General features: G+C 40.5%; 1 protein-coding gene across 18 annotated transcripts in view; it reads right to left on the reverse strand.

Moving 5' to 3' along the window:
* MACF1 (microtubule actin crosslinking factor 1) overlaps positions 1-27313 on the reverse strand; it is a 404957-nt gene that overhangs the window by 32141 nt on the left and 345503 nt on the right. For all 18 annotated transcript variants that reach the window (XM_073007458.1, XM_073007449.1, XM_073007456.1 and 15 more), the window contains 26 exons: positions 27094-27178; positions 26046-26287; positions 25204-25410; positions 23451-23570; positions 22923-23030; positions 21331-21549; positions 20212-20415; positions 17883-18114; positions 16387-16613; positions 15207-15329; positions 15007-15108; positions 14282-14383; positions 14018-14191; positions 13771-13926; positions 13433-13630; positions 12761-12889; positions 11802-11975; positions 9055-9210; positions 8744-8950; positions 8490-8609; positions 7880-8049; positions 5732-5891; positions 4629-4823; positions 4167-4295; positions 3139-3282; positions 1893-2081 (listed from right to left, as the gene is read on the reverse strand). In XM_073007458.1, the coding sequence (XP_072863559.1) occupies positions 1893-2081; positions 3139-3282; positions 4167-4295; positions 4629-4823; positions 5732-5891; positions 7880-8049; positions 8490-8609; positions 8744-8950; positions 9055-9210; positions 11802-11975; positions 12761-12889; positions 13433-13630; positions 13771-13926; positions 14018-14191; positions 14282-14383; positions 15007-15108; positions 15207-15329; positions 16387-16613; positions 17883-18114; positions 20212-20415; positions 21331-21549; positions 22923-23030; positions 23451-23570; positions 25204-25410; positions 26046-26287; positions 27094-27178 (4272 nt within the window). The remainder of the gene's footprint in view (positions 1-1892; positions 2082-3138; positions 3283-4166; positions 4296-4628; positions 4824-5731; positions 5892-7879; positions 8050-8489; positions 8610-8743; positions 8951-9054; positions 9211-11801; positions 11976-12760; positions 12890-13432; positions 13631-13770; positions 13927-14017; positions 14192-14281; positions 14384-15006; positions 15109-15206; positions 15330-16386; positions 16614-17882; positions 18115-20211; positions 20416-21330; positions 21550-22922; positions 23031-23450; positions 23571-25203; positions 25411-26045; positions 26288-27093; positions 27179-27313) is intronic.

Raw genomic sequence — 27313 nt, forward strand, 5'->3', positions numbered from 1 at the left:
AGGGGAAAAGAGAAAGAGAGGAACTGGATAGGAAGAAGATAATCTCTCAGAGAGAAGGTACATCCCACAGGAAGGATAGGTGCTCCTCGATTTACGACGAAGTTACATTCTGGCAAATCCATCGTTAAGCTGAAAATATAACACACCTAAAATACGGAACATCGTAGCTTAGCCTGGCCTACCTTAAACATGCTCAAAACATGTTAGCCTACAGTTAGGCAAAATCATCTAACACAGAGCCTATTTTAATAATAAAGTGTTGACTATCTCATGTAATCAAAGTGAAAGAATGGTTGTATGGGTACTCAAAGTGTATTTTTAATTTTGTTTTGTTTTTGAGACGGAGTCTTGCTCTGTCACCCAGGCTGGAGTGCAGTGGTGCGATCTCAGCTCACTGCAACCTCTGCGTCCCTGGTTCAAGTGATTCTCCTGCCTCAGCCGCTTGAGTAGCTGGGATTACAGGCAATCACAACCACAACCACACCCAACTAATTTTTATATTTTTAGTAGAGATAGAGTTTCACCATGTTGGCTAGGCTGGTCTCAAACTCCTGACCTCAAGTGATCTGCCCCCCTCAGCCTCCCAAAGTGCTGGGATTACAGGTGTGTGCCACTGCACCCGGCCTTGAATTGTATGGTTTCTACTGAATACGTATAACCTTTGAACTATCATAAAGTTGAAAGACTGTAAGTCAGGGACCATCTGTATAGTGAGTTCTCACTTGCAGGGGTAATTGTTTATATAAACTAAAAAGACCATACAGTCTACAGTATAACTAATCAAGATTCACACTTGAATTCAGTATAAATGATTATAGTTAAAAACAGTATTTGCCTCTTTTTTTTTTTTTTTGAGATGGAGTCTTGCTGTGTCGCCCAGGCTGGAGTGCAGTGGCGCGATCTCGGCTCACTGCAAGCTCCACCTCCCGGGTTCACGCCATTCTCCCGCCTCAGCCTCCGAGTAGCTGGGACTACAGGCGACCGCCACCTCGCCCGGCTAGTTTTTTTTTTTCGTATTTTTAGTAGAAACGGGGTCTCACCATGTTAGCCAGGATGGTCTTGATCTCCTGACCTCGTGATCCACCCGCCTCGGCCTCCCAAAGTGCTGGGATTACAGGCTTGAGCCACCGCGCCCGGCCAGTATTTGCCTCTTAAGGATATATTATGAAGATGGCTCACCTGAGCTTTCCTCCATTCAGTTTAGTCTGATGTGCACCTTCACTGATCACTGGGTTCATGTGAGAGAGCTTTCTGAACTAGGTATAATGGGGACCAGTGGACCCTTGGCTCAGATGATAGTCAATAAAAACAGGCTGTGGCAGGCAGACTTCTAAGAAGGCCCCCAAGATTCCCACTCCTGTATGTACACTCTATGTAATCCCCCTCCCTTGAGTGTGGGCAAATGATAGAATATTCACTCTCTTAATTACATTTCATTCTCCATTACATTTCAAGACTCCATATAGGACCTTGGAGAGTTTTTCCAGCTGGCTGTGTGGTTAAGACCTGAGGGGCCTCTAGGAGGTAAGAGTAACTCCTAGCTGAGAGCCAGCAATAAAGTTAGAGACCTCAGTCCTACATCCACCAGGACCTGGATTCTGCCAACAACCTGAGTGAGCCTAAAAGAGGACCCTGAACTCCAGATCAGATTATAGTACTGGCTGACACCCTGATTTCTGCCTGGGGAGACTACAGGAAGAGGACCTAGTCAACTCATGCCCAGGTGACTGAAGCACAGAAACTATGAGGTAAGTAAGTATGTGTTGTTTTAAGATGCTAAGTCTGTGGTAATGTGTTAAGCAGCAATTTAAAAACAAATATACAGGGCAACAGAGATGGTATCCATGCCCAACACGGAAAACACCAGTGATCACACAGTGAGGTTAAGACACCTGATGCTCAGCGATAAGGGCTTTAACTCGGTCAATGTTCTGCGGGATTGGCTCCTGATCCCGCTGAATGAGGGTGGTCTCAGCCCACTGGATCCACGCCAGAAGTTCTTCCAGGAGCTCAGCATTAGCCACCAGTTCTGACAAGGCCGTTTCAAGACGCTGCTGGTGCTGCTTAGCCCATGTCAGGACCTGTGGAAAAAGAAGGAAACCATGGTCTCTTTCAGTCAAGCATACCTCTTTGTTTCCAAAGCCCTTTTTCATCTGATTTTCACAATGACTTTTTATTTTTATTTTTTTGGAGACAGACTCTTGCTCTGTCACCCAGACTGGAGTGCAGTGGCACAAACTCGGCTCACTGCAATCTCTGCCTCCTGGGTTCAAGTGATTCTCCTGCTTCAGCCTCCCAAGTAACTGGGATTACAGACTTGTGCCACCATGCCCGGCTAATTTTTTGTATTTTTGTAGAGACGGGTTTCACCATGTTGCCCAGGCTTGTCTTGAACTCCTGAGCTCAGGTAATCCACCTGCCTCAGCCTCCCAAAGTTCTAGGATTATAGGCGTGATCCACTGCTCCCGGCGAACCCAGTGACTTTTTAGAGGAGAGAGCACCCAAACAGTCAAGAGACTTCACTATTACCCCAGTGACAACTGGGATAAGAGCTGGAATAAAATATCAGCTCTCTTGAAAGCAAATCTAGTATAGTTGTTCCTTGGTATCCACAGGGAACTGGTCCCAGTACCACCTGCGGATACTAAAATCCATGCATACTCAAGGTCTGTAATTGGTTTTGTGGAACCTGCAAAAGTCTGCCCTCTGTACACATGGGCTTCGCTTCCCGTGAATACTATATTTTCTATCCACGTTTGGCTGTGAATGTGGACCCCAACCAATATGGAGGGCTGACTGTATTTACTGAACAATAACCGCATATAAGTGGCCCTGTGCAGTTGAAACACACATTGTTCCAGGGTCAGCTCTACATCCTATTAACACAGGACTTCCCAGGAAGGAGGGGACACTACACACAACATGTCCACTGAAAGTCACTATTAACATAGCACTATGCCAACACTACTACTCCAGGTTGCCACACATTACCAAGAAAATAGTCTTTACTAAAATGTTAACTTAATTTTTGCTGAGATATTCACAGTGAGTGAAAGATTCCTTACCTAGGAGAAAAATACTATACTATAGTAATAGTTTACTGGGCGTGTGTGGTCCTCCTCTGAACCAGGGACTCACCTCCTCGAAGCGAGCTCGGATGATGGTGATCCAGTGTTTGATGGTTGTGATGCAATCGGGGTGGCAGACAGCCAGGATGACTTCTCCCATGGCTACTGCTGAGTTAACGTCCACTCGCTTTTCTTCTACTTTCTTCATGAATTCCTAAACAAAATAGATTTTAAAACAAAAACTTAAAAAATCTACATTAGCAGCACTGTTAGTTTACATTGAGGGGGGATAAACTGCAATGTTTTCTTTTTCCTCCATGTGTTGACACAGACCTCTAAAAGCCTGTATTTAGTTATTTATGGCATTTTAATTCTAAAAGATGTGGGAAGGTGAGGGGTTTACACAAGAATGACTTTCTCTGGTGGAGATGACAACAAGAATAGGACACACAGAGGTATGCCCCCTTTTTCCTATTCGAGTTAGTTTCTTTCTTTTTTAATCCCATTTTTCATTTATTCATTTCATGTTGGTAAACATATTTGTATTGGAAAAATATAATTATAGTTATAAAAATCATAATATTTAAAAAATACCCATAACAGAATGTAATGATAAAACCATGATTAAAATCTCTGAGTGGATAAAATAAAAATTTAAAAAGGGAAATAACATTTCCCACCTCTTTAGGATAGACTGAGACCCCAGACACTGCACCATACTCTACAGCTTGGTAAGTGGTTCTGGGGGATCATATCAGGGCCTAAAGCTGGTAACATAAGGAAAGGCAAAGAAAGGAATATGCAGGTGAGGAGAAAAGAAGATGAATAGTCCACGTTTTTCTTTATATAATACCATGTTTTAAAAACTTGTTACAACCAACATATATTACTTTTCTAAGAATGAATGTTAATGTTTAAGATGTCAAAAAACCCACCAGCTATTTCCCTTTCATTCCTGCTATGAGCTAGGGCCACTCTGGTTTTGTTCCTTCTCATGTGAGTTCTGATAATTCCAAGAAAAAGTTGCTTTCATTTAGTGGTAGGCAGCCCTCAAGGTGGTAGGTAGCATGAGGTCACCAAACCGCAAGGCTGAATTACCTTATGGGTGTCAATGAGAGACTGCAGGGCCTCTGTGTCATCAGGAAGTGCTCCCCGAAAGCGAAGCGTTTGCTCTGCTTCAGAAAGCCACTCCAACAGCATGTGAACTGTGTCCCGAAACACTTCCGCCTGAAATAACCAAGCACAAAAGATTCAACCTCTCTCTGCAGCCAAGGACCTAGACACTGGGACATGCCAGGGAAAGGGTCCAGTGTTCATTCAGACATTTCATGGCCTCATCAAAACTCCACAAAGGTTATCTTTCATTTGTAGATCTTTGAAAATCAGTTGAATTCATTATTTCTCAAAATGAATGTTAAAGTTTTATAGAACATTCAGAATATCAATTTTCAACTCTGTTACACTTAATTCAAGACTGACTGGAATAGATTCTAGTAAAAGAAAAACAAAATAAACCCACTCAGATCTATCCCTTGGGTTGGGACGGCAAATGTCTCTTACCTGTTTCAAGGCCTGCTCAAGTCGGCTTTGTTTGGAAACAGAGAGTTTACAGACAGTGTCCCAGCGAGTGCTCAGTTCCTGGAGCTGCCCTTTTACCCAAGTGGTGTCATCTCGACTATTCTCAATCAGCTCACGGCCTGACCGCTTCAGGACCTGAACGGTTCCTGTTCGCTTTCCCAGTTCCTTCTGGAAAACCTAGAAAAGAAAATAGGAGAGTTAGTTTGTTTGAGGAATGTTTTGAGTCCAAGAAACCACTGGGAAATAATAATTTTCTTGGTAGGTTCTAATCATGTGTCTTTTATGCATAGAGGTAGGCAGAGCAATGTATAAGAAAAAACAACCAGGCCGGGCACAGTGGCTCATGCCTGTAATCCCAGCATTTTGGGATGCCAAGATGAGAGGATTGCTTGAGCCCAGGAGTTCAAGACCAGTCTGGGCAACATGGTGAGACCAAATCTCATGAAAAAAAAAGAAAAACAACCACCAGAAAATGTGGCTCTAAATGGTAGCTCAGGCATTTGGGAGACACGTAATTTTGAAAAGTTGCTTAAGGCCCAGTTTCTTCATCTGTAAAATGGTAATCATTATACTAATGTTTCCAGAATTATGGGAAATAAAAACATAACTGCTCTGCACATAACAAGAATCTGTTGTAATTTCAAGGTAAAGTTAAATGCTTGTGCTGAAACAGGAGGATATTACATAATCCAACATGACAGGTAGAGATGATGTTAAATATTGGCGTGCATGGTGTTAAGACTGTTAGGTCAGAAGTGGCTTAAAAAAAATCACTCATTTCCATTTTAGGAGTCAGTGGAAATGGATATCTTACGGGTTTCCGTTGGAATTTAAATCCATTTTGTGACTCAACTGAAACAAACAGGAAGAGGGGCAACCTTGAAGTGAAGTTTACACATTGCCAAATCTGAATCAAACCAATTTTGGTAAATTCTGTGACTAATGCAGAATCTCAGCAACAGTTTGTTTAAACACACAAAGCAACTGTCAGGCTCTCTTTCTCCCCTAGAAACAAGGGCAGAGGCAGTCACATGTAGAAGATCCTAGGGCACTGCACTCCAACATAGCCCAGACCTCGCCCTTACCTTGTGTGCATCCATGAGGTTCATGACGAGGTCGAGGTCCCCGTGCACGGGTTGGTCCTCAGCCAGTTGTGGCTCCACCTTGTATAACCAGTCAACCAAGGCCTGCAAAGCATCCATGAACTGACCCGAAAAGAGCAGGGCTTCCTCCAACTTGTGCTGCCTGAGAAATGCACACAAATGCTACCATTTTTAGGGATTCCTTTTACAAATGGCCCACAATTCTGCCTTGCTGAAAGGGAATATTGTTTGAACCCTATATAGAGAGTGACTTCTACATTAGAACAGTTAGAAATAGAGTAAAAAGTAACTGAGAGATGGTGAGACATTTTAAATCAAACCACCCTCTAGAATGGATTAAAGGTAGCACAGGGGACAGAGAAAGATATCCTTCAGGCATCTTATAGCCCAGTGACACACAGGCACACTCTAACAACCCAAGGTCTGTGTTAATCACCTTATACCATTCCAAGTAAAAGATGATGGTTTTGGTAATGATCAGGAATCAGGAGTTCAACTCCTAGCTCTGTATCAGTTGTGTGACCTTAGGCTGTTTCTTCATCTCCCTGAACCTCAGTCACCTCATCAAAAAAAAATTGGAGTACAGGCCAAGTGTGTTGGCTCACACCTGTAATCCCAGCACTCTGGCAGGCCAAGGTGGGAAGATCACTTGAGGTCAGGAGTTAGAGAACAGCCTGGACAATAGCAAGACCTTGTCTCTACTCAAATAAAAACCAATGGCTGGGTATGGTGGCTGACGCCTGTAATCCCAGCACTTTGGAACGCTGAGGCGGGTGGATCAAGAGGTCAGGAGTTCCAGACCAGCCTGGTCAATATGGTGAAACCCCATCTCTACTAAAAATATTTTTAAAAATTAGCTGGGCGTGGTGGTGTGCACCTATAGTCCCAGCTACTCAGGAGGCTGAGGAAGGAGAATTGCTTGAACCCGGGAGACGGAGGTTGCAGTGAGCCGAGCCGAGATCGTGCCACTGCACTCCAGCCTGGGTGACAGAAGAAGATTCCGTCTTAAAAACAAAAACAAAAAACATTAGCCAGGCGTGGTGGCACATGCCTATAGTCTGAGCTACTCGAGAGGCTGAGGTGGGAGGATCACTTGAGCCCAGGAGTTGGAGGCTGCAGTAAGCTCTGCACTCCAGCCTGGGTGAGAGAGCTAGACCCTGTCTCAACAAGACCAAAAAAAAAAGAAAAATGCTGGGCACGGTGGCTCATGCCTGTAATCCCAGCACTTTGGGAGACTGAGGCGGGTGGATCATGAGGTCAGGTGATTGAGACCATCCTGGCTAACACAGTGAAACCCCATCTCTACTAAAAATACAAAAAATTAGCCAAGCGTGGTGGCAGGTGCCTGTAGTCCCAGCTACTCAGGAGGCTGAGGCAGGAGAATGGTGTGAACCCAGGAAGCGGAGCTTGCAGTGAGCCGAGATTGCGCCACTGCACTCTAGCCTGGGAGACACAGTAAGACGCCTTCTCAAAAAAAAAAAAAAGAAAAAAAAGTACAAATAAGGTAACGATATTGTAATATTTAGCATGGCATAGTGGGTACGAATAGATAAAAGTACGACTTTTAGAACCAAACTGCCACAGTTTAAACCTCAGCTTTGCCAATATGGTAGCTGAGTGACCTTAGGGGAGTTAAGAACCTCTTTATGGTCATTTTCTCATCTGTAAAATGGCAATAAAAGTGGTACCCACCTCAGTGGTTATGAGGATTAAATTATTATTAGCCACTGTTTGGTATATATTCAGTAGTAATTGCCCAGCAAGGGTCAGGTATCATTATGGTTAAATGAGGTAATGCATGTAGAGGCTTTGGAATGTCCCAGAGCCGTCAAGAAGACAGCTGTTGGTATTACAAATTGACGATTTACAAATACTTTTGAGTGACTGATCTTCTATTATTGTTGCTTTGATTTTATAGGTCTCTTTCTAATACAGTAAAGTTCAAGTTTAAAATGAGAATTTTTATACATTTTATTTAAATTATAACAGTCTTTGAACTAACTGGTGGTGTTAAGATGGTACAAAACCTCTTACTGATGCATTAGCTTTATCACCATTTTATAGAATCTGGTAAGAGCCTCTTGCTTTTGGGATCCCGGTTAGACCCCTGAAGGGGACATTCATGCTCACCGCTCCACAGACTTGCCACAAACAGTATCCCATTTGTCTCTGACTTCTCCTAGGAAATTGTCAAGTTTCTGAGTATCTTCGGGAAGCAAAGTCTTTTCTTTCAGTGCTCTGCCAGTTCTAATTGTGGTATCATACACAGGCTGCTTGCCACCAAGAGTTTTCTGAAACTCCTATGTTTCCAGAAAGAAAACAAAAAAGTGTTAAAAGTCAGATGACATCTTGATTTGGAACAAAATAATTTGAGTTTTCAGGCTAGAAACCAAATAAAGTATGAATGTCACCAGCTTTTTTGAACTAAAATTAACGATAGCTTATCCTTAAGAAATTCATAATTTTTTGTTTATACCATACACAGAAGTGCCTGACAATCTGTGAAAGCCTACAGTTTTAACTAGTTACTCCCATATCTACTTTGCTTAAACTGTTATTTAAATGAGCAAATATCATGATTAGATTACCTAGATATAAAATGGAACCCTGGCTTCATCATTTTGACTTTTAAACATTAACCGATTGGTTTTCTTTTTACTAGCTCTGATTTGTATTTTTGGCAAGCTACAAGCTTTAGTGAATAGTATTCTTGGGACCTAAGACCAATTAACTGCTTTACCTTATGCTTAGAAAGCTGAAGTTTAATTTTGTCTGGGTCATTGGATATCTCTAGTTCTGAGTCCAGGTGACTCTCGGCATCTTCTAGCCAGTCAATCAGTTTTTTCCAAGCTTCATGGAACTAAAATTACATAAGCAGCAAGTTAACAGGAATGAATATACACACTATACAGCACATTTGAGAATCATCCCAGAGACTCAATACATGCAGCCCAAGATTGTTCAGTGAATTAGTATCTCTCCTCCCCAACTTACTTGTTTTGCCCGCTTCCTGGCATCATCTAGTGATCGCCCTCTTTCAATAGATCGCTGGACAACCTTCTCCCATCGAGACTGCACGCTAACCAACAAATTCTTGATCAGAACAACATCCTGTTTTTGGCTAAGGAACTTTAATTGATTCCCAGTTTGATCCAGCTCAATGATCTGGTCTCGATGAGCATTTACTTCATTAGCAAAAACCTGAAGGAACAACAGTGCTCTTTTTAAGCTTAAGATAAGATAAAGGGGCATTTCTTTCAAATAGTGCTTTCAAAAAGAAGGCAGCATCGTAATATCATAGTTACCTTGTGCTCTTCTATCTGGGAAAGGACAGTATTTAGAATCAGGCTTGGTGGAGAAGCGATGTTTAAACTCTGCTCTGCTAGAGTGAGCCAGTTGATAAATTCTTGTAGGGAATTCTGGAATTCTGTTGCCAAGTTGAGGGCCTCTTCCAGCTTTGACTGAATTTCAAGTAAAACACACACACACAAAGAAAAAGTGCCAATTTCAGGAATTATAGCTTCAGCAACAAAGGCATGAATTATACACCAAATGAAATGACCTCTAAAAAGGAAGCCTCATTTAATCGACCTTCAAACATGCTTTATTTGTAAAGAAGGGGACATTTTAATGTTATTGTCTGAAACAAGTGGGCAAGAACTGTGTACATGGAAAAGGAAATAGAGCACAATAAGCAGCTAAGTTCCTTTCTCTGCTACTCTCTATTTCCTTGAACGGGATTAAGACTATTCAATAACCGTAAGTGAAGAGACCCTTCAGTGGTGACAGCTGTAGGATCTGCAACCTGCTTTGGGTAATGTTTCAGTTTCCTTTAATGTACTTTTTGTGGTATAAAAATGGCTACATGAAAAGCAATTTACTACAAAGATGATGTTCAATGTAGTACTCTTTGTTTAAATACATGTTTTCAGAAAATATGGCATATGAAAATATGAGTCTGAAAATTATGCTTATGCTATAAGAAAAAGAGGTAATGAAAGAAGCCAATACATTCTAGGCAAAAATCTGACCACACTAGATGTAGATTTTCAGACACTTTCATTTACGTAAGAACGGCAACAACAACAGCTCATTCAGGGAAAAGGCTGCTCCTCACAAGTACACTTCAATCCCACAGAGTTCATAAACTCCATCCTCAGAGACCTACACTAACCTTTTGGTAATGACTTCTGCCTCTGGCCGACCTACTAGGCAGGCAAAGTAAAAATGACGGGCTGGCAAAAATGAGTATTTACAAAATATTCACAGAAAAAACTCCAAGATGTACACTAAAAATGTTAACTGTTGTTAATTCTACCTGACTGGGTTATAATTTCTATTTTCCTTTTTGCGTTTTCAGGTTATTTTTGTAACTCCCCCACTGCCACCCAAAAAAGAAGCTATTACAATAAATGTTATAAAAATGTACAAACTCAATCTAAACAAATCAGGTGGAAAAATGAAATCCACTTCAAATATACAGACGAATGTTTAGAAATTAATATATTACAACTTCCTAGATAGGAATTCTTTCCACATCATTCTATCTACATATTCTTTATATTTTTTATATCTACTTTATAGATATAAAAGATATACTTTTACGTCTAGTTTATATCTTTATATTCCTTATATCTACATATTATTTGTATTTTCTTAATACAGCACCACACACATTTAATAAATGATTTTACTGATCCTGAAGGTAATGTTCCTGCAAGATAATAAACTATCCTTGACACTCAGTTTTTGCCTGACCATTTCTGATGATGGGCAACTATGTCTTAAGGTATTTTGCTCAACTATTAAGAAAACTCTCTGAAAATTTCTTGGTTATGAGCTAGAATCTCTCAGTTTATTTAATCTTAGCTTTGCCTTCTGCAGGATCTATGGATGACAGCCTGTCCAAGGATTAGTTGTGGTTTTTTTTTTTTTGAGACAGGTTCTTGATGTCACCCAAGCTAGAATGCAGTGGCACCATCACCTCTCACTGCAGCCTCAACCCTCCAGGATCAGGTGAGCCTCCTACTTCAGCCTCCCAAGTAGCTAGGACTACAGGCGTGTGCCATCACACCTGGCTAATTTTTAGGTATTTTTGTAGAGATGGGGTCTTGCTATTGCCCAGGCTGGTCTCAAACTCCTGGTGTTAAGCAATCCTCCTGCATCAGCCACCCAAGTGCTGGAATTACAGGTGCGAGCCACCAAGTCTGGCCCTGTCCAAGAATTAGCATACACTTAGGTCCTTTAGCCATTCTTTATATAACCAAATTACCCAATCCCATGCTAGAAGGTTTTTAGGAAATTAATGCTTCTCTCAAGATATTCATGTGTTTTATGTCCTTCTGTTCATTAATTTCCCAATGACAGGGTCATCTTTAGTGTTTCCACCATAAATCAGGCACGGGGCTTGGCACACACTTGCTCAATAACTATTCATTGAGTGAATGTGGTCAACAGGTTTATGGATATATTGCATACTTGATCTGACCAGCAAAAAATACAGTGAAACTCTGTACTCATAAAAAATAATCTTTTTGGGCAAACACCTTCATCCCTAATCATCTTTCATTATTTTGTAGAGAAGAGAATTTGATCTTTGAGGATGAGTAGGAAGAGGTCAAAAATTTACTTCTCTCCTGATTTCTAGTAAATTTCCTTGCATACTGCATTTACATTAGGAACCAAATTCCTTGTGGAGAATTATTAGTCATCGTCCCTACATGCCCTGTCCCCAATCTCTCAACTCCAAGACACCAACTCCAGCAAAATCTTGTTTTTAAGTAGAACACAAATTGATGATTAATATAGGACATAAAACCCACCACGGAGCAATAACGGCAGTAATGTCTTAATAGGTAAGGAATGAATAATTATACAAGCAAACAACAACAGAAACTTATAACATCAATGCGACTCAACACGGACAGAATCAGTTCTGCAACTTCTGTTACAATACCCTGGTCTTCAAAAAATCTTCATATAAATAAGATGGCAATTATTATACATGCAATCAGTCAGTAAATTACTCAAACATGGGGATCATACACTGTACCTTTCTTTCTTCCATCTTACTGCTGACCGCATGCCACTTCTGCTCCAAAAGTGCTACACTCTGTTCTGTCTTAGAGCCAGACCCAGAGTCGTCACGGCTTAGAAGCATGAGTCTGCCCTTGTCAAGTAGTTGATTATAAGTCTCTTCCCTGGCTTTCAGCTGGGAATAGAGTTCCTACAAGAAAAGGCAGGAAAGATATCAATTATACCCATTCTCTGGAAGACACCTACATATAAATTCTGTAGCAGAGTCTGGGAAAGTCCAGGAAGAGATCATCTTGATTAAAAGCCATTCTTTCGGAATCAGTGCAAGTGCTGAGCTATAAGGGAATGAGACCCACCATACTTAATAATAAAAGTAGCTGTAATAAGGAAATACTAATTACTTAGAATTCATTTGTATTAAAATGTAAATATTAACATATTTTACTAAATAACAAGTGACAAATTAAAATATTAAAATAATTTTATCACCCATAGAAGAAAAACATTTTTTAAGGATTAGAGATCCCTCAAAAGACTCCAATAATCTATTTCCACTTTTCATGAAAAATTTGCCTAGAAATTATGTTGCTTTTGGTTCTAGTATGCATTCTTGAAATACTGTTAGTAACTATTTGATTTCCATAAACCTCCATTAAGTAGTTTCCTTCTTAAGTACAAACACATCTGTGTTATATATTTTTCTTCTTGATGCTGTCGTCTTCAAGTCAATATATGTGTGCCAATAAAGCCGATTAACTCAAAATTTCCAGCTGATCCTTGCCTGTCACTACTGCTGCCTACTGTAAGGTATTGGAAGCCTGTAACAGGCAGCAATCCCCAAAGGTTATACTATATTTTTGGTAAAAATGCACTACTTTGTAGATTTCCAGATACATATTAATACATCACTATGAACTTGGAAGAGAGCTATTGAATATGGGATGCTTATGCTCAATTTCAAAAAACTGCTATTACCATATGTGTATCAAGCTGTTCCCTAGCAGTTTCAGGAAGTCCTCCTGTGGGCTTAGATGCAGAAAGCTGGCTCTCCATTCTAGTAAGTTCCAAGAGGAAATCTTCAATTTCACTGTGGAAGCCCTGGGCCTTTTGAGAAAAAGATGTAGAAAAAGATACGTCAACCACATCAGTAATCAATTCTCAGCTTCAAAAGTCAACTTTCCAAATGATATGAGGAATTTATCTTGAGGGAGGAATTTTGGGCTGCTCTCTGGCAAAGCTGTTCTGTTGCCAGATTAGCATGGGGCCAATATTATTGTTAGAATCTAGCAGAACCCTTTAGACCTCACCATAACATATTATAAATGCCTGATACAATCAGGTGAATTGACTATATGATTAAGGTACTCTTGAACAGGGAGAGACCTGACTTGATCCAACACAAAAAGGGAATCATACAAGTGAAGATCTACTAACTTTGAATAGTGAATAAAAAGACTGAGCTACAAATGAATTCAAAAAAGAACTACCCAATCAAAAGCTGCTCTTTCCAGATAAATTACAGCACAGTATGAACCTTCCCCTCAAGACATAAGGGGTTCTTTGCTTTTCAAATTGATCTCCTCTCTCTTAGACAGGCTTTCTGTTATCTGTATAGCTCTTCCTACCTCACTTGGATGTCACATGTACCTGCTGCAGAGTTGACTGAAGCTGCTGCTCCCTCTCCTCTGTTTTCTGTAACACGGACTCCCAGCATTGGTTCATGGTTTCCAAACGGCTCCTTAAGCTGCTGGCATCATCTCCAGCACTGGATTCAAGAAGCTCATTGCCAGCTTTGTTGACTGTTTCCACTGTGGCTTGATGAGCCAAAACATCATTTTTTAGGACCTAAAAAATGTTGAACAACATAATTTATCTCCATGGATATCATCTAACTTGGTTCTCTAAGGTATACACAACATTCGAAGGCTTCTGGTGGCAATATCTGGTCTCAATAGGGTTAGAGATGAAGAAATGAAAATACTTACATGGTGTTTTGCGAGCTCAACTTCAATGACTTTTGGGTCTCCACTTATTGGTCTCTGAGCATCTAACAACTCTTCAGTATGAGTCAGCCAACTCATTAGTTCCTCTAAGGCATGTTGGAACTGACCAAGGGCCAACAGAGCACCTTCTAGTTTGTGCTACTCAGGAAAAGACAGAAAGGGAACATTCATTAGGAAATTAGTAAAGAGCAGAGAGTAGTTCACTGATGTCATCTACCACCTGCCTTACCTGTCGGTGGGCAATTTTCTCACCCAGGTTCTCCCAGAGGTGTTTGAGTTCTGTCAGTGGTTCTCGTATAATGTCTCTGTCTGTCTCATCAGTAGCTTTCTTTAACATCAGTTCACCCTGGTGATTAAGCTTCTCCATCTCAATTTGCTGCTGGTAAACTTCGACTTTGAACTCCTGCCAAAGACACACTCAATGTTAACATCAAATCAAGTCTTTAAAAACTAAAATAAAACAACTCTTCAAAAGCCATACCCAGATACAAACCTTCATTTCATTTAACTGATCTTTAACAGTATTGAGGTCCGTGCCAACAGGGGGCATGGTGCAGAGTTTAATCACAGTGTTATCTAGCCAGTCAAACATAGACTAGAACAAAAGACAAGTAAACAGTCAAAAACAACCAGAAGTATTTGGGAGAGAATGAACATTATCCCTGCTAACATAAGAAGACATAAATCAATCAAAGCACCTTGTGCTGTTTGTGATTTTAGGTAAGGGGCACAGATAAGGAATAATGATCTTTATTAATAATACGGTGATTTAATAATGGAGCCAACATTATCAAGATAATGTTCAAAATAAAGTACAATTTGGAAATACTAAATTTGAATAAAAGTTAAGATTTCTCAATCCCAGCTAGCAAGCTCATGGTGTTCTGAAGTAACTGTGCCAAACTGTGCTTGAAGATAACCTGGGTTTGGAACCTCTGGCAAGCAATGACTTTCACAGTAAGACCAGCTTCACAACATAGTTGAATGAATCTATGATGAGCAGGGAACGATAAAAATGGCAGGAAGAGTAAGAATTCAGACAGATGTCACTACTTTTTCACTACAAGTGGGGAACTTTGGCTAGATTTGTGGAAATAGCACTATCTTAGGTCTGCAGTCCTGTGAAGGTGATCCACTCTTGTGCTGAATTCTGAAAATGATAAAAATGACAAAAAACAGAACCTGTATTTCCTTGGTGGTCACCTACTGGCCTCTCACCTGAAGAGTGTCCTGATACTGCACAGCAGCTTGCATAGCATCCTCAAGTTTTTCTAGCCTCTCTTTCCATGTTTTGTTTAAGTTCTCCCAAGCATTATTCATCTAGGGGAAAAACATTTAATCACATTCTTCAATCAGTATCACTCTTCAGTCTGAGCCCACTAATGTTCTAACTGAATGCCTCATCCATTTCTCCACACCTCATCAATGCTCTTCCTCACTTCAGGCTTCTCAGTTTCTCCACAGGCAAAAATCAAATCTGCTCCAAGGATCCGAATAAACTCCAGCTCCTCATGCAGACCATCTGTCTCTTCCTTAATAGTCTACATGTAAATGAACAGAATATAAACCAAAACAGAAAACAGAACATAACTTACCAAACTTTGCAAATGTGATTTATACCCCATCAATAGCAGATGCGCAATGTAACTGTCAATTTCACTTATCTGGACACTAAAGCTTCAGACTCTAAGTGGTTATTTTTCATATACACAAAATATGTATTACATATAGATATATGTATACATAAAATAGTATAGAAAAGGCACAGTGAGCTTCAATCATTTACCAAAGGTTCATCCCTTCCTGCCTCCAAAAAAATAGCCGGGTGTGGTGGCATATGACTGTAGTCCCAGCTACTAGGTAGGCTGCGATGGTTGGATTGCTTGAGCCTGGGAGGTGGAGGTTGCAGTGAGCCAAGATCGTGCCACTGCAATCCAGCCTGGGTTGCAGTGAGAGGCTGTCTCAAAAAAATAAAAATAAAAAATAAAAATAAAAAAAAAGAAAAAAAAGAAAAAAGCACCAAAAGACTAGAAAAAAGTATGTCAAAGTAACAACTGTTATCTCTAGATAATGAGTGCAAAAATCGATTTTTATTTTCTACCATCTATTTTTCTACACTTAAGAAATGTAATATAATGAGCAGGTTTTTTTCAATTGGAGAATGTCTCAACTTAAAAAGAAACTTTAGGCCTGGAGCAGTGGCTCACACCTGTAATCCCAGCACTTTGGGAGGCCGAGGTGGATGGATCATCTGAGGTCAGGAGTTTGGAACCAGCTGGTCAATATGGGGAAACTCCCCTGCCCCTCTCTACTAAAAATACAAAAATTAGCCAGGCATAGTGGTGCATGCCTGTAATCCCAGCTACTCAGGAGGCTGAGGCAGGAGAACCGCTTGAACCCGGGAGGCGGAGGTTGCAGTGAGCCAAGATCATGCAATTGCATTCCAGCCTGGGTGACAAGAGCAAAAAACAAAAACAAAAACAGAAGCCTTTAAGGTACTCAGCCTGGCTAAGCTATTAACATACCTCACTTTGATTTGATAAAGTGCTTTTTCTAGAGGACAGACACCTAAGAGAAAAGGTTTTGTTTCCTTCTTACCTCAGCAGCTTCAACCTGTTGTTTGATGATGGAAGGATCAATGCCTGGGCTTTCCAAGTCATGGACAATATCCTGGGTGTCTTTGATGGTGGTCAGGAGAGCTGCCATGTCATACCAGAACTTCTCCGCTAATTCAAGGACATCAAGAAATTTGATTTCTCGCTCTTCAGCCCGAGCTTTGATGTCCTCCCAGAAGAATACCATTTGATCCAATTTATCCTGGATTTCTGAGCAGGTTAAAAAAAGAGATATGAATAGAACTTCCCTAAGAGCCTGAAATTGGTCTCTTCAGAAATTCCATCTAACTCTGACCTTTCCAACGAAACTATCTTAAAAAAAAAAATGCTAAGCATTCATAACTAAAGGATAATTTTCTATTTTAGTTTTACTATTCTTTCTTTCCTTTCTTCTTTTCTTTTTTGAGACAGAGTCTTGCTCTTGTCACCCAGACTGGAGTGCAGTGGCGCAATCTCGGCTCACTGCAACCTCTGCCTCTGGGTTCCAGAGATTCTCCTGCCTCAGCCTCCCACGTAGCTAGGATTACAGGCATGCGCCACCATGCCCGGCTAATTTTTATATTTTTAGTAGAGTCGGGGTTTCACCATGTTGGCCAGGCTGGTCTCAAATTCCTGACCTCAGGTGATCCACCCGCTTTGCCCTCCCAAAGTGCTTGGATTATCAGCATGAGCCACCGCACCTGGCCTATTATTTCTTTCTTTTTTTTTTTTTTAAAGAGAGGGAATTTCACTCTGTCACCCAGGCTGGAGTGCAGCAGCGTGATCTTGGCTCACTGCAACCTCTGCTCCCGGGTTCAAGTGATTCTTCCGCCTCAGCCTCCTGAATGGTTGAGATTACAGGCGCACACCACCACGCCCAGCCAATTTTTGTATTTTTACAAAATTTTGCTATGTTGGCCAGGCTGGTGTCGAACTCCTGGCCTTGAGTGATTTGCCCACCTCAGCCTCCCAAAGTGCTGGGGTTACAGGCATGAGCCACTGCGGGTGGCCCTGGCCTATTTCTACACTAGCGTTTTCCTCTTACATTGGTCTCCCACATAAAGGGATTACAGAAGTAATCCAGAAATGAGCTATCACCTACTATAAAGGTAGTGCTAGGATACAAAACCCCTAACTTACAAAAGGGCTGAGATGAGAACTCTGTTTCCAGTGTTCTGTGTTAAACTTGTATGTTTCCCATGGAAAGTGTTACAAAAGGTAGCTATGTTCTACCCACTACTGATACGGTAGTTTACTCACGTTAGGGGTTAAAGGAGCTTTTGTTTCCTGGCCTGGGAATCTAACTACCAATTGTAACCTTGTTTCAATGGGAAAATGTGTTCTGAATTCCAAATGATTTTCCAATGACTTTCTGGAATACTCATTACTGGGGACTGCCTTTACATTCAAAGAAAGAAATAAATCTGGTGGGATGCTGAAAATAACCACAGCCTAGAAGTTATTCTGTTGATTTTTAAAATAATGACAGTCATCAAGCACCTTTTGCAGCCAGATCCTTGTCTGCTCCCTGAGATCGTCCAATGAGCTCCTCTCCACGGCGCTTCAAGGCCTCAAAGGATGGCTGCAGTTTTTCTAGCTCCACGGTGGCACTCTTATTGTCACTGATGCACTCTCTGATCTTGTCTACTTCAGCAGGGATCAGTGGTGGCATACGTAGGCGAGAGGAAAGATTCTCCAGTGTCTCCAACATAGGCTCAATTTTATCATGAAACTAAACAAATGTTGGAACATTACCATCACAGCATACCTCATCACTCTTCTTGGGGAAATGTTAAGGAATAAGGACAAGATATTGTCCTAGTACTGTTTAGGATAACCTGTGCTCAGTCTAGCCCAATGGCTGTTAAGTGTTGAGTTTGGTTAAGAAACTGTTTTGGGCCAGGGGCAGTGGCTCACACCTGTGTGTGTGAGGGGCAGTGGCTCACACCTGTGTGGCTCACTCCCAGCACCTTGGGAGGCTGAGGTGTGTGGATCACCTGAGGTCAGGAGTTCGAGACCAGCCTGGCCAACATGGTGAAACTCTGTCCCTACTAAAAATACAAAAAATTAGCCGGCCTTGGTGGTGTGCGCCTGTACTCTCAGCTACTAGGGAGGCTGAGGCACGACAATCACTTGAACCTGGGAGGCAGAGGTTGCAGTGGGCTGAGATTGTGCCACTGTACTCCAGCCTGGGTGACAGAGTAAGACTCTGTCTCAAACAAAACAAAACAAAACAAAACAAAACAAAACAAAACAAAACAAAACAAAAAAACACACAAAAAAACTCCAAAACTGTTTTGGGCATAGTACACCAGAACTGGCCCATTAGGAAAAAAAAAAAAAAAGCCAATATTTATTTTAAGACTCTAAATATATGAATATACTAGAAACCAATTCAAATCTTTAGTGCTGCCACAATATTTCTCCTATTCCAACTAATGTAACAAAAAAGGGACAAGACTATGAAACTGCCGAGAGTCAGTATGTCAACATCTGAGATGACAGTTGCATGCAACAGACTAGACCAACAAGTTAGATGCCCTCCACCAGCTGTGTAAATGGATGGGGAACTTAATATGCTACACGACTTGTAGTTTAAAAGTATCATGGCATGCAATTTAATGACCCACCTTATGGAACAATAAGAGGAAAAAATGTTGGAATAATTTAAGGTAATTAAGGAAGACCAAATCTAACCTTGTTCTTAAAGAATTATTACTGTCCCAGTTTTCTGGTACTTTGAATAACATGACTACAACTGAAAAGTTCTCATTAAAATTTGATGCAGAGAGGGGAGAAAAGAGAGCAAAACAGATAAGCTTGCCTCCTAAGAAAAATCTATCTCAAACCAACTCTGGTTTAGTTAGAGAAAGGCTTATCAATTTCAAGTGTCCTATAGAAAAACATGGTGGGACTCCTTTTAACAAAATCACTTCCCATCACTCTCTTATGTCTAGGTTCCACCCCAAATGAAACTGACATAATAAACTGCACTAATTAAATTTATTCCACTAAAGTTAAGGGAAATTCCCTTATAGGTAATGACCTCAATTTTCAGCATTATAAGAACACCTTAGTCCCAATGGGGATGGGTACCTTACCTCTGTAATCTGTAATGGTGGGCGCGGTCAACACAACAATGAAATGTGACGATGTGGGGAAGACAGGAGCAGGCAGCAACAACACAAAGTAACACATTCCACAATGTGAGTGAGAGATGGGACGGAAGGTGGGGGGAGAAACTTGAGTAAGTACAAATATTAACCAAGAATATTGACTAAACATAGGAATAAAATACCCAGACATGACAACAGTACCACTAAGAGTAATATATTAGTTGAAAGTATGTAGTTACATGCTTTAAACCCCTCTGTTGGTTTATGCTTCTCTTTGGCTTTTACTACTCCCTACTCAAGCATCTTAAATATGAGTTAGCTGGTTGCTTAAGAAAACTAATGTGCTGTTGCTCTAAAGCTAAAAAGTAACAGGTTCAACAAGTACTTTTTTGAGGCAGTCACTGCTTTTGAATCTGCAAGGTAGATTTATCCAAAATCACGTGCTAAAGGATCATCACAACATAAAGTTTTCAGAGAAACCATCAACAGACAATATATACCAGCCAAGATGCATTTCACTCTCCTCAGAATGTCAGTATGCCAATGTTCCTTGGAATAAAAATGCAGATAGGCTAAGCTTTCTGTTCTATATACCAATCACGTATTAATATGCTGGTCTGGACATTGCTGAGCACAGAGGCATACCTGATACAGAGACCTCTTGTTTAGAACAGCAGACAGTTGAAGGTTATGAGTGTCAGACACACACATACCTGTGCAGACTGGGACACGGCCTCATCCAAAGCCAGGGCTCGCTGGCGCACCTCCTCCTTTATTTGGGCATACATGTTTTCTGCTTTCTGGTATTTTTCTTCCACCATTTCCCCTTCCTCGGGGTTTAATTCCTTTAGTTGTGGGCCTATCTTTAGTAGTTTGTCAATATGAGGTTTGTGTTCAGCAATAGATTCCCTTAATTGCTAGGTAAAAAAATAATTAAACCATAATGAATACTTTTATACCAGTTCACTTACTTTGTTCAGAGCTAATATCAACTTTAAGAGGAACAAACAAAATTGTTAAAAACCAGCAAGGCCCAGCATCTCACCATTTGTGCAGGAACAGAAAAACACCTAAATCTTAGGTTCTGACTCTACCCAATTCTCTTAATTTTTAAAAGTCAGTTCTGATGTCTCATCACCCTAGCAGCCTTCCTGGAAACATCCTGTCTTCTCTTCCCCTACCAGCTGTGTCATACAAGTCTACTCCACACTCTTGTAATCATAAGTACTTCTATGTACTCTATTTTACTCTACATGGTTTAATAATTGTCTACCTCCCCAGACTGAGATACCAAGCTGGATAAGCTATGAATAGCAACATTTTTGGCAATCCAACCACTCCTTGACTTTACTGTTGGCTACGTCCAGTTTATATCCTTCCACTTATAGGAATAGCAATAAGCACAAGCCATAAACCAGAAATAAACATTTTAAAGTGTCATTAACTATACAGAGCAAATGCCTTCTGACATTACCTCATGGCTTTCACTCCAGTTGGTGCCTAAGTAAAAAGTACCATCCAACCACACCTTGAGTGTAACAACATGCTACTATCCCCAGAAATATTTTAAATTCCATTGATTTTTAGTGAGTTGTTTCTTCAGCTCTGTCATTCCAAAGTTCTCGATATCTCTATAATCTTAGTGTTTAATCAATTGATATTAAACAACAAAGGAAATAATTCAGATTATATATTATGAAAGGAATTCTAACTGATTAAGAATTAACTTCATAACACAGAATTTGCACCTATAGACACTAAGAAATGTTGTTTTTAAATAAATTATAGACACCATTTTAGAGCAATAAAATGAAATTTGGCATGCTCCTTACCCTCATTTCCTCTTGTTGCTGCCTGAGCTGCTCATGATCAATGGCTGGAGGGGGTAACTGTGCTATTAGTGCCCGAGTTTCCTCAATCCAGGGGCTGAGCTCTTCATAAGTTTCCCAAAACTGGTTTACTAAGACCTGGGCCCGCTCTAGGCGGGCATAACGCTCTGAATTGAGTAGGCTAATGGCTTCATATTGCTGTATTAGAGACTCTGTCTTTTCCTATGTGAGTTAAAAAAAAAAAAAAAAAAAGGTTTATTACTATTATAAACTCTTAAGAAAAAAAGTAGGTATATATACATTAAAAAGTCTAAAAGAATACACAACTAAATTATTTTAAAATATGAATAAAGTAAGGTTAGAAGTGATTTTTATTTTCTTCTTTATACTTACCTGAAATTTTCTAATTTTCTTATCATACATATATTTTATTTCTAATTTTTAAAAGATAAAAATTTAAAAGGCAGTAAAATAGTGTAAGAAAAACACAGCAGGGCCGGGCGCGGTGGCTCAAGCCTGTAATCCCAGCACTTTGGGAGGCCGAGGTGGGTGGATCACGAGGTCAGGAGATCGAGACCATCCTGGCTAACACGGTGAAACCCCATCTCTACTAAAAACACAAAAAAATTAGCCGGGCGTGGTGGCAGGCGCCTGTAGTCCCAGCTACTCGGGAGGTTGAGGCAGGAGAATGGCGTGAACCCAGGAGGCGGAGCTTGCAGTGAGCCGAGACAGTGCCACTGCACTCCAGCCTGGGCGACAGAGCAAGACTCCGCCTCAAAAAAAAAAAAAAAAAAAAAAAAGAAAAACACAGCAAATTTAATCTTTCAGTAATGACACACACAACCTTAGATATAGCATTATTATTATAATATATGTTTTTGAGACAGCGTCTCACTTTGTCACCAAGGCTAGAGTGCAGTGGCGTGATCTCGGCTCACTGCAACCTCCGCCTCCTGGGTTCAAGGGATTCTCCTGCTTCAGCTTGCTGAGTAGCTGGGATTACAGGTTCCCGCTGCCAGGTCCAGCTAATTTTTGTATTTTTAGTAGAGACAGGGTTTCTCCATGTTGGCCAGGCTGGTCTCAAACTGCTGACCTCAGGTAATCTACCCACCTTGGCCACCGAAAATGCTGGGATAACAGGCATCAGCCACCGTGGCTGGCCAATATAGTGTTATTATAATGGATCAGTTTAAAACTGAACATCTAAGGGGTTACGATGGAATCTTTGCCTATCCAAGTTTTGCCTGTCATTTTTCTTCTGATTAAAAAAAAGTCTCCAGAAACCTGCCATTTATGCTTCAAATGTTTAGGATGAGTAGCTCAGTCAGTTTATGAATATTTCTGAGGAAACTGTGGTTAAATATATCCTTTATAAAACAAAACAAAACAAAACGAAAAAACCTGTCGACAAACTATCTTGACCAATCCTTTTAAAACTTAGGTATGACCTTTTAGAAGGATAAAGCTAGACTGTAATAACAATTGTAAGAAAAGTCCAGGAAGGAAAAAGCCTTAAACCATCATTTCACAATTGTGCTTCTAATTCACCATGATCAAGACAGGAACAACATGGCAAATAAATAAAGGTAATTCACCTGTAATACAGTTTTCTGCTCCTCCCCACATGTGCCAAAGATTTCACTACGGTGACTGAAGAGTTCATCCATTGAATCTTTGTGTCGAATAATGTCAATGGAGAAAGCCTTTGAAAAGTAAAATGTAGTTAAGTCAAGAAGTAAAAAGATCCTTTTCCTGTGTTACTGAAGGTTAAGACAAAATCCATGAAAAAGCCACATTAAAAATTGTTCTTATACAGTTTGACACTTTGCCTATCCAACATCTTCTTTAGCTTATCTTTTTACTAGCTTACAAAAATTTCTACTCTCCTAAAAATCACCAAGGAAATTGCTAATTATGGATTAATGGGCCTATTTTTCCTTTCTTACAAAGCAAAAAAAAAAAAAAAAAATTTCTTCCTCGTCTCAACCAAGTACATAGAAAATTAATTTCTATTTACCATCATGCCATTAAATTATTCCACTTGACATGGGATAGTCTGAAACTCTCCTTGTCACTCTAAGTTACTGATGATTCTGTTAGCTCAGGAAAGAGTGGGCACATACCTTCTGTACCTGAAGCTGAGCTGTGGTCTGGTCCTGTTCCAGGCGAATTGGACCCAGAGCCATCAGTTTCCGTTTTGTTTCAGCAACCCAAGCTAGTTCTGCATCGGCAGCTTGCTCATACTAATAGACGTATTAAAGTAAAATAAACAAATTATATACAGCCAAGTCTCCTCAGAACTGTAATTTATTCAACACAGCAGGGCCTGGATTTTCAGTAATACAGTTTCTATCTCGCAAAGTAGAGCCAAAACTGGGAAGAATTTCATAAAATCACAATTCAAGATGCAAACAAGTTAGAACTGACCATATTTCAATTTCTTTAAAATAAGTTACAGAACTCAGTTTCTACAGCTAGAAGTAACAGATATAAATCCCCTTCAAAAGAAATATGCTTCTAATCAGTGTTTTTATGAGACTATACTCTTCCTGCCATTGCTCTTTCCTACACAGACATGGAACAGTAGGTTTAGTCAGATGTTTAAATCTGACTAATATGGCAGTAGACAGCTGAGTCAAGCTAACTTGGAAGTGCCCGCTCAGCTGAAGTAGCACAAAACCCCAGAAGAACAACACCATTTTTAAATGGTTATGTAATAATGGAAACAAAGAACATGTTCTACGTGACTGTTGTTTCATGAGGGCTCCCCAATCTTCCCCCCTTCCCTGCCCCCTCAGAGAGAGGGTCTGATTCTGTTGCTCAGGCTGGAGTGCAGTAGCACGATCATAGCTCACTGTAGCCTCTAACTCCTAGGCTCAAGTGATCCTCCCACCTTAGCCTCTCTAATAGCTAGGACTACATAGGCAATTGCCATCATGCTTGGCTAATTTTTTAATATTTCTGTAGAGATGGTGTCTTGTTATGTTGCCCAGGCTGGTCTCGAACTCTTGCCCTCAAGGGATTCTCCTGCCTTAGCCTCCCAAAGTGCTGGGACTACAGGTGTGAGCCCCGTCTCCTATGCCTGACCTCCCCAGTCTTTTATCTCTTCCTCTTCAACTTGGCCAATATACATTGATATTTAAAATACGCTTCTCCCAAGCACAATAAATTTCATATTGAAATACCTGGCCAAGATTAGGGATAACTCTAAAGACACACTGGGGATACACCTGGACTCAGAGCAAATTTCTGTGTGGTTCCAAAAGCATATGTTCATCACTATGATCCTAAGGAGTTATATTAACTTATTTTTTGTACTGCGGCACATTAAGTGGTATGTATCCAGCTACACAAAAGAACAAATGATTTTCTTCCAGAAAGCAGGAAGGAAAAAAGATCACGGGAAATATGACACCTGTGTTTACTGAGAAGGTTCTATTTTAGAGAGTTCTGCTATTTTGGTTTGCATATTTGATAGTAATTATAGTTCTTGATTCCGTCCCCTCTTCCATCTAATGCTAAGAGAGTTAATCATGTCAAACTAAGACTGTGATGCATTTGGACCTTTTGAATCTAGATATTATCTACTCCCATCACCATCAGCCTTCTTAGCAGGTCATTAGCTAAGAAAAGGCCTCATGTAGACTCTTCTCCAAGTACTTCTCTACTCAAAGGGGTCAAGTATTTTGGTCAAATCCTGGATCCATCTTCATAAACTTCTACCCAATCATTTCCCATCAATGAAACATATTTATTCCATCAGATTTATCTTGAGCTCATTCTTATTTCTCAGTCTGTATTTATGTGGGTCATAGTACTGTATCTCACACATCAATACTGTCTAAAATACTAATGCAAAGGTATGATAAACATTACCTGTTGTGATCTCTGAATAGCAGCATCAATTTCATCCACCCTTTGTCCAATAGTGTCACTGACTAGTTTGTACTGCTCATTAGCATCGGACACAAGTTTATCCAGCCCTTCTCTGGCTCTCCAGGGCACCAGCTCTAAGAGAGCACGGCTCACCTCATTCACTGTGTCCAACACCAGCCTGTGCTCCATGACCTCCTTCTTTAATTCCTAAGGAGGGAAAAGAGTTTTCAGGCCATACCTTGCTAAATAAAGCACATCAGCAGCTGTGCTGGGTGGAAAGTGCTATCTCTACCACCACACATCCCAGCAGGACTCTGACCTCCTTCCTTCAGTTATTTTTTTCTCATCTCAGATTTTTCAATCATTCTGAAGCCTGACTTTAGACTTCACTGTTGCTTGTTTAGAATTGTCTGTAAGACTTTTTGAGCCAGACTGTCTCTGGGTAAAACAAGTAATACTTCTTTCATCTCCTTACTTCAACAGAAATGACAATGCTTTAACCAAAGGCTCAGTATTTAACCTAATGAGTACCTATACAATAGTTCTATGCATCTAGAACTATACTAGATCCTGCAGAGAAATCAAATAAAACCATGAAGCACTCTTTAGAGAATAAATAATAGAGGTAAGTTATAAAATGTTACAAAGCAAACTTGATTCAACTTTCTTCTTCATAATGTATGTGTAACATATATGTCTTTATATCAAATCTTACTGTCCATGAGTAAACAAGAAAGGGGGCACACATTTTTAGTTTATATTTAAGGTCAAGGTTGATAAAACTTAAGGATTCTGATAAAGAGGAAGGCTTTTTTTCCTTTTACAGTAAAATAACAGCTCACCTTCTGTCTTTGCTGAAACTGGGGTATCTGCTCCCCTGTGGGAGACTGTCCTCCACTGGCTGCCAGCTCCTCCTCCACCTCCCTCAGCCACCCGGTCAGTTCCTCGTAAGTAGACTGGAACTTGGTGGCCAGTTGCCGGGCTTGCTCTAAAGTTCTGAGGGCCTTGGAGCTAGTAACTGTGATGTCTGTGTAACGAGTCTTTATTCCATCTAGTTTTTCCTGGATAAGTAATACCTCCTCACCTATGGAAGATAGCACACAATTATTCATATTTAAGAGATCTAGGAATGAGGAGTCTCTGATCCCCTTTCTTCAAATCAGAGCTTTAATTTCTTTTTCTTTTTTTTTTTTTTGAGACGGAGTCTCGCTCTGTCGCCCAGGCTGGAGTGCAGTGGCCGGATCTCAGCTCACTGCAAGCTCCGCCTCCCGGGTTTACGCCATTCTCCTGCCTCAGCCTCCCAAGTAGCTGGGACTACAGGCGCCGACCACCTCGCCCGGCTAGTTTTTTGTATTGAGACGGGGTTTCACCGTGTTAGCCAGGATGGTCTCAATCTCCTGACCTCGTGATCCACCCGCCTCGGCCTCCCAAAGTGCTGGGATTACAGGCTTGAGCCACCACGCCCGGCCAGAGCTTTAATTTCATAGACGCTCTCTCTCTCTGTGGTAATGATTTCACCCATCCCATACTAAGGGCAAATGGGAAATAAAATAAACTTTCTACTGGATAAAAGAAGCCATTTCTGAATTATTAAAATCTGAGTTCAGCTTCAAATGTTTCTAGATGTTCCCAGCACCTTTCAGTGGATGCTGGCTCCTCTATTGAAGGAGAGGAGAAATCATCATCTATAACCAGATGTGAGACAACGTTTTAGTTTTCAAAAGATTTAGCAGGAAATAACCTTCTGGAGCACAGCAGGGAATACAATCAGTGAATACTAAGCTTCTCATATATACATAGAGAAAAGGCTAAGGCAGGGAACTCCTTTCCTTGGGTACATGATTGTCTTTGAGACCATAGGGGTGCTAAGAGACGCACTTTTCAAAGTACCTGTGGTTTGTTTTAGAAGAGCCTGACCATTTTTAATAGCTTGGTCTACATTCTTCTTTCTATTAACAATTTCTTCATTTAAAGCCTGGAAGGAAAGAATACCATTAATGCCAAAACTGTGGCACTACAAAGGAAACAAAATGTGAGACCCTTAAGAGACCAAATTTAAAGTACAGAGATGAATACTAGTTTAATTTAAACATCAGATATTTGATCCCCT

Source organism: Chlorocebus sabaeus, chromosome 20 (assembly GCF_047675955.1).
Source record: "Chlorocebus sabaeus isolate Y175 chromosome 20, mChlSab1.0.hap1, whole genome shotgun sequence".
Classification (NCBI taxonomy): domain Eukaryota; kingdom Metazoa; phylum Chordata; class Mammalia; order Primates; family Cercopithecidae; genus Chlorocebus; species Chlorocebus sabaeus.